The sequence below is a fragment of the Cnephaeus nilssonii genome (genome assembly GCF_951640355.1).
Source record: "Cnephaeus nilssonii genome assembly, chromosome: 13".
NCBI classification, from domain to species: Eukaryota; Metazoa; Chordata; class Mammalia; order Chiroptera; family Vespertilionidae; genus Cnephaeus; species Cnephaeus nilssonii.
Genome location: NC_137084.1, coordinates 44,427,447 through 44,434,940, shown reverse-complemented (window position 1 = coordinate 44,434,940; position 7,494 = coordinate 44,427,447). Strand labels below are relative to the sequence as shown.

Genomic DNA, 7,494 nt, shown 5'->3' with positions numbered 1-7,494 from the left:
TGCGACGTTCATTTTCTCAGTTCACTTCGTTGGTAAAGTGTAGGGTCGTTGGCAATGGTAATTCGGAGCAAAAACAATTGTGGGAAGCTATTAAAATATTAAATATATGAAGATCCCCAGTTCGGAGATGGGAAAACCGGCTCTGGGGTGGAGAGGACAGTACTGCAAACGTAATTAAGAATAAATAGCAAGTGTCCTGATTCCGCTGAGAGCCCGAGCTCTGTGCACGCACCGCCCAGCTCGCCAACCTGAGCGCCTCCGGGTTCCGCAGCCGGCGGCCCCTCTCCCCCTCCCTCCCTCCCTCCCTCCCCCGAAAGTTCCACCAGAAGCCCGAGGGCGTTTCGCTCTCCTGCACGAACTCTGGGCGTCGCGGGAAGTCAGGGGTTAAAACCCCTGGCCCCGGTGGCCCCTTCCCCCTCCCCAGCCCCCTCGCCTCCTCTCGGCGCCGCGCCTGGAGCGTCCGTCCGGGAGACCTGCACGAGAGAGGAGGGGAAAAAGTGGGCCTGTTCCTCGGGTGGCCAATCCACCGAGCCCGCGGTGCCCCAGAGGAGGCGCCAGCGCTAGGCCAGCGCCAGGCCGGGGCTGCCTGCTTCCCGCGGCAAAGTACAAATGCGCCCGAGCGCGGCGCCTGGCGCCCTTGGCGTGCACAGCCGGCCCCGCGCAGCCTCCCCCCGCGGCCGCCGCGCCGTCTCCGCCGCCGGGACCGCCGCCCCGCCGGGCCCCAGGACCCCGCGGCCCGACCGCGAGCCCACGGAGCAGGGGGCGCCGGCCGCTCCTCACCCGCGCGCCCGGCACAGCCCCCCGGTCCCGCGCGCCTCGCCCAACGCGGCGCGCTCTGCAGACCCCTGTCCGCGCCCGTCTTTCTTCGCCGCGTCTCCCCCTCACCTTCCCCTTTGCTGGAGCTGCGCTTCCCCTTTGGCACACCTTCCCCGTCTCTCCGTCTCCTCCCTCCTGCCCTCTGGTTCTCTCTTCACCTTCCTCTTATTCCCACCTTCGGCATCCCTCTCGGTCCTCACCGTCTCCTCGACCCTCCTCTGCCTCTCCAGCGGTAGCAGCAGCCCTGCCCGGGTCTGCGGGTTGCTTTGTGCCCCGGTGCCTCCGTGTCCCTCCCACCTCACCCCCTCCGACGCCCGTCCCGGCTCCGCACCTGGCGGCCCGGCCCTGGGGGAAGGAAGGATGGTTCCCGAGGGAAGGGTCCTCTCTTCCTTGTTGGGGCTCGCGCTGCTCTGGTTCCCCTTGGACTCCCACGCTCGAGCTCGTAAGTAGCGGGTGGGGGCGCAGGGTGGGCAGAGGAGGAATGCGAGCCCCCGGGATGGGGATGCGCGGGCAAGTGCCAGGACTGGGGACCCCCAAGTGTTGTGCCTGGCATCCAGGCAGCACCTGTGCCTGAGGGGTGGCGCTCCTCGGCGGACAGGTATGGGCTGATGCCTGGGAGACTGGGGGGGGGACCTTGGCGAGATGCAGAGCCACGGGGGCGGCTGTCCTGGATCTGAGGATGGAGGACTGGGAGCAGCTTGGGAGAGGGCTGGCGTTGTGTTTTGAGGATGGAGGTGGGGGGACACTTATTCCTAGCGGAGTCCCCCGTGTTTGGCTGCCAGGGTGTGACGAAGAGGAAAAGGCTACTGCATGTTAAAGAGAGCTGGTGGGCCCTTAGCCGGTTTGGCTCAGTGGGTAGAGCATCAGCCTGCGGACTGAAGGGTCCCAGGTTGGATTCCGGGATTTCAGGCTCGAACCCCAGTAGGGGGCGTGCAGGAAGCAGCCAATCAATGAGTCTCTCTCATCATTGATGTTTCTATCTTCCTCCCTCTTCCTTCTGCTCTGAAATCAATAAAAATATATATTTTTTAAAAAAATAAAATAGAGAGCTGGTGGAAAGAAAGAAGAGCTAACTAGGATTACCTTCCCCTTCTGTTCTCTCTCTTGATCCTCACAACACTCCCTCGAGGTGGGTGTCATTTGCATTTTACAGATGAGAAAACTTAGGCTGAGAAAGGAAACTTGCTCAAGTTTGCAGAGCTCGTAAGCCATCCGAAGCCAGAACTCTACAATTCCAAATCCTGTGCTTTCCCCTGCCCCACAGGGTCTGGGAGGAGCCCTGATTTGGACTTGTGAGAGTCTGGGAGGCAGCAGGCACAGTGAGAGAAGCCAGTCTTCATTATCCCAGATATGCTGAATACCAGCTGGTGGGAGGCAGGCATAGAGGGCATCTTTCTGAACCTCAGTTTCTTAACCTATAAAATGGGAGTAAAAACAACAACAACAACCCCAGAACTGATGAGAGGATTAAATTAGAAAAAGAAAAATATGTAAAGCAACTAGTTGGCATATGGTAGGTATTTTAAGTATATCAGTCCTCCAATTCATGCTTTTCTACTTAGACACAGTTTATATGATCCCTGAACCTCAGTTTCCTCACTGTCCCCAAATGGTGGACCCCTCTCCCCATCCCTTGCCAATCTCTTAGAATGCTGTGAAGATATAAAACAGAACCAAAGATGCTCTTAATAAGAAAGAAGGAACTTAGTTCACGTCCTGAAGTACCCAGTAAAGAAGCTGAGGCCCGGGAGGGGCAGTGATTTACTCCAGGTTAGACAGGGCAGAGCCTGGGATGGAGACCCCCGTTCCCCACCTCGTGCTCTTTCCTCTCCACGGCCCAGCTCCCCATCTCTGCCTGTCTTTTGCATGTGACTTTTTGGAGCCAGTGGGGCTGGATGGTGTTTCATTCTTGTCTCTGCTCATGAAGGCAGGCTGTGTGTCCGGCTGCCCCTGGGCCGCCAGCGGCATGAGCGTCAAGCAATGGAAAGAGCTCAGTGTTGGGTTCAAGTCCCGGCTCTGCCCCTCAGCAGTGGTGTGACTTTTCATAAATCACAACTTCTCTGAGACTCAGTCTCTTCATCTGCCCAAGACACATGCTCACCTGGAACCCAAAGGGTTCTTGAGAGGATGAAAGAAGGTGCCTGTGTTAAAGTGCTCAGGACAATGCCTCGTACTCAGTACGTGTCTCCTCCCCCTTCTTGAGCCCTGGAGGTTTCCTCCTAACACTTACCTGTTGTTTCTTAAGAGGGATTTAGCACAGGATGCCCGCCTTGCCTGCCTCTCCCACTTGGCACATCCTTCTTAGCCCCCAGGGTTTTTCTGCAGATATTGTTGCCCTTATTGTATCTTGGAAAGATGCCCTAGAATCAGATCACTTTTCAGGGTTGCTCATGTCCAACCCACAGCACTCCTCATTGCCTTCCATACCTTGTCAGCCCTTCGCCTTGCTGAGGCATATCTCTTTTAGCAAACCTTCCCTGGCCACCTGACCCACTCTGACCTCCTTCCCCTGTTGCTTCCACTGGCCTTCAGGTCTGGACCTCTCGCCGGGACCTGCCAGTATTCAGTCTCTGCTGCAGCCTGGAACTTAGCCCCAGGAAATAACAGAGCAGACTTATTGAGTTAGGTGAGGTGTTCAGATTCTGGGATGTCAGAGGTGGAACAGCCTTTGAAAACCATCTGCTTCTACCCCTCAATCTTCCTATCCTTATAGTTACACTAAGCCCCAAAAGGGTTAGTGACTTGCCCACAGTCACACAGCAAATTTATTAAAGGGAAGAATAGAGACCCGGCTGGTGGTGTCTGACTTGTCACTTACAGGTTGTATGAATCGGGACAAATCACTTCACTTCTCTGAGCCTTATTTTGTCTACTGGGGACAATTTGTAAATCCAGAAACAACCCTGTAGTCACTGGTCAGTGGCTATGAAGTCTCTTATGAAGGTCCTTGTCTTGGTTTAAGTCAGATCGCAGGCCTGTTGTGGGTAAGAAACCCCTTGGTGACATCTCAGGTGCTTTCAGACGTGGTGCCAACAGATGGAAAGCCTCAGGTCTGCAGACTCTTGAAGTGGCCCAGCCCTGCAAATGCCAGGGGCCAGTGAGCGCATGTGGCAGCTATTCAAACAAAGGTTATTCTGTCCTTAGCTCTATTTCCCAGCCACAGATTGAGTCCTTTCCCCAACCCAGACTGAGTCTCAAACCTTGACCACAGATTGAACCCCGATTTTGTATCCCTGACTTGATCGCTGAGCAGTGCTGATTCCAGCCCCAGGTGGAGTCACCTGCACGCATATTGGTCATGTTGGGCACTCACCTCTCTATGGAACAAGAACCTGTCTGGTATCTTGACTCCCTCTCCAATGCTCTCCCCCCGCCCCCATGAGCTCCTCTTTTTTGTGCCCTTTCCTTACTAAATTTCCCCTCCCCTTAAGGTGTTCAGCATGCTCCTCCTCTCAATTCAATCCTGCTTTCAGGAGAGTCAGTTATGAAGTAAAAACATGGATCTCTCTATTCTTCCTCCATGGGTTATTGTGTTATGGGACTTGAAGCTTCTGTTCCCAGGTGACAGAATCCCAAACCCCAGAAGCAGAGATGGGGTGGCAAGGGGGCTCCTATGGAATCAGAAGGCCAGGGCTCCAGCTCTGGCTCTGCCACCAAGTCTAACTGTGACACAGGGCAAGTTCCCTTCCTTCCCCTCGGTTTCCCCAACTATAAAGCTAGATGGTTGGACCTAAATAGATAATCACTGAGGACCATTCTGGCTTTAACATCCTGTGATTCTTAGACTCTAAGATCCAAAGATGCTGTTGCCTGGGTTCTGAGTTTTCTCAGACCTTTGGAAAAGGGAGTTTTGGTGAGGACGGGGACGGGGGTCTGCAGCCTGGTACTCCTGCCCTGCCAGGGAAGAGTAGAGTAGATACCCTCAGAGAGTACCTATGGGACAGTGGGTGTAGAGGGAGACTCACCAGTGGGGACCCTGCTTTTCTCTTCAGCTTAATCACATCCCCATCCACCTGTCCAGATGTACAGGACGGGGGAGGGGTGCCTGAGTGAAGGCCTGACATCTGGCTCCAGGCAGGCCCTCTGTAGGTCTGTCTGGGCAGTTCTGCACCTCCTCTCTCCCACCAGTAGAGGGCTCTGTCTCACTCACTCGCTTGCATACTGCTGAGCCAAAGTCCGGCAACAGCTGCGCAGTGGCTCCAGCTGTTGCACCTGTTCTAGGACTGGCCTCTCAAGTTCCCCAGCCACTGGCCATGGCGCCTGGCTCTGGGAGAGGGACCTTGAATCTTTTGGACCCCCAAATAAAAGGACTGTCGTGAGAAGGGTGCCCCTGGGAGGTGAGGAGATCCCTTCAGGCATCCCCTGCCTCTGGGCAGGACCCCATCCGGAGAAGGCTGCTCCACAATTTTCTTCTGTTACTCATTCTTCTAGTCAGGATCTTCCTATGTCTCACCTGATTTCTTTTGTTTGCAATTTAAAGCCATTTTTTCTGGTCCTGTTCCTTAGGAGATGGGTATTTCTATAAGCACCTCCCTCAGATATCTGAAGACTGGCTTTGGCGTTTGTGCTAGCACAGTGGTGGGCAAACTCATTAGTTAACAGAGCCAAATATCAACAGTACAATGATTGAAATTTCTTTTGAGAGCCAAATTTTTTAAACTTAAACTTCTTCTAACGCCACATCTTCAAAATAGACTCGCCCAGGCCGTGGTATTTTGTGGAAGAGCCACACTCAAGGGGCCAAAGAGCCGCATGTGGCTCGTGAGCCGCAGTTTGCCGACCACGGTGCTAGCATAAATCGATGATCTTGGGCAAGTCCTGATTCCTCTCTGGGACTTAACTTCCACATCTGTTAGAGGATTGGACATCATCTCCCAGTCCCCACATCGTTTTAAGATTCTGTGAATTTAAGTGTGATATGTCCAAGGCAGAATGGACCATAAACAGTCTCATCTGCCCGTGACCCTTTCCTGATTTGATGATCCTCTCCGCTGAGGTTAGTCTGTGCTTCTGAACATCTGTCACGGGCCAGATGAGAGCAGTCAGGTCCGGAGAAGCGAGGGCCCTTTCCCTAGAGCTCCACCTCGGAGGAACGGAGGTTCTCACTTCCGGTTCCCTTAGGCGGCCTCCCACATTGGGTACCAGTGCTCATAGCTTATGTCTGAGAGGGGAGCAGTTTGTTAGGGCAGAAAGGGGACTATAAATAGAGTACGGTGCGAGGGATAAGCTGTAAACGTTCTCACACTCCTGTGGAGCCTGGTTCATGCAGGACTCCTGAGTTCTTGCAGGCTGGGGGCAGGCCAGCCACAGTTCCAGGCCTCTCTCTTCACACCCCAGCCCTTCCTAATCCCCTCCAGCCTCCCTTGTAGCTCAGAAACATCTTTCTGGTTGTCTCTTCTGCTTCCTAGTGGAGGAATTCCCAACCACACTGCCCACTACGAGCCCTTTATCTTAGCACGAGCGTTTCGAGGTTTGGAAATGTTGACTCACATGGGAATATCACGGACTTATTCATCCCCTACCTGCCCAGGCTCTTGACCTTTTTGTACATGGTGTTTGGTTTGGTAGGTGGTTTGGTAGTTCAGATGGTGAGATCTGGAAAGGGGAAGTCAAAGGCTAATTTCTGTTAGATGGCAAAGCCAAAGTGCTGAGAGAGAGAGATTTGGCTCTCCTATCACATAGTGAAGTTCTCTTTTTGTTAAAGAAAGCGGTTTTAGGGAATACTGGCCACCAATCACCTCTTCTTCCAGAACCACCCCCTCCATTGACTCCATCTTTCATCATGCATTCACTTATGAGGCATCCCCTCTCTGTGGGCTCTGCATGGAGCACCGGAAATAGTCATTGAGATCTGCTTCTTTTTTAAAAAAATACATTTTTATTGATTTCAGAGAGGAAGGGAGAGGGAGAGAGAGATAGAAATATCAGTGAGAGAGAATCATTGATCAGCTGCCTCCTGCACACCCCCTATTAGGGGTTGAGCCCGCACCCTGGGCATGTGCCCTGACCAGGAATTGAGCCATGACCTCCCGGTTCATAGGTCGACGTTCAACCACTGAGCCACGCCAGCCAGGCAAGGTCTGCTTCTTGCTTTCAAGAAGCTCATAGTTGAGTAAGGAAGGAGAACCCATTTAATAAATACTTCTAACCCAGTGTGATGAGAGTAGTAACAGAGGGCTGAACTCAGTTCTGTGGAGCCCCGAGGAAGGACTGGCCGTGGCCTGGGAGGCTGAGGCGGCTTTACAGAAAGGATGGCACCTAAGCAGGCTTTTGAGAATGAGAAGGAGTTGGACAAACATCGGAGGGGGGAATCACAGGTGAGAAGACACAGAAGTGTGAAGGAGCCTGGGGGAGGGGGTGGGGGTGGAAGAATGAGAAATTCAGCAAGAGGAGATGAGGCTGAAAATGCTGGCAGGGCTATCACAGAGCGTTTTTCAGGAAAAGCAAGAGAGAGCCAGGTTATGACAGACTGGGCAGCCTGATAACATTTGGATGCTGTCCGGTAAACACTGCTGCCCTGAATTCAGATTAGGTCAACTAAGTCCAGTCACTGTACGTCAGTGTCAAGCTGGGGAAAGAGCTTTGGCTGTGGCTTATCCAAGTGGATGCTTCCTGTGGGAAGGGGAACTAGCACCCAGGACACCCCAGTCGCCTGCAGTGGCCTGCAGGGACCATGGT

General features: G+C 53.7%; 1 protein-coding gene across 4 annotated transcripts in view; it reads left to right on the top strand.

The window, feature by feature from the left end:
* The first annotated feature begins 515 nt into the window (after window positions 1-515).
* The window catches only part of CHRDL2 (chordin like 2), a 31,547-nt gene continuing 24,568 nt past the window's right edge, over window positions 516-7,494 (top strand). The window contains exon 1 of one of the 4 annotated variants that reach the window (XM_079788183.1): window positions 516-1,258. In XM_079788183.1, coding sequence (XP_079644309.1) covers window positions 610-1,258 — 649 coding nt within the window. In that variant the 5' untranslated portion in view covers window positions 516-609. The remainder of the gene's footprint in view (window positions 1,259-7,494) is intronic. The other 3 variants (XM_079788185.1, XM_079788184.1, XM_079788186.1) reach the window with 3 other exon arrangements.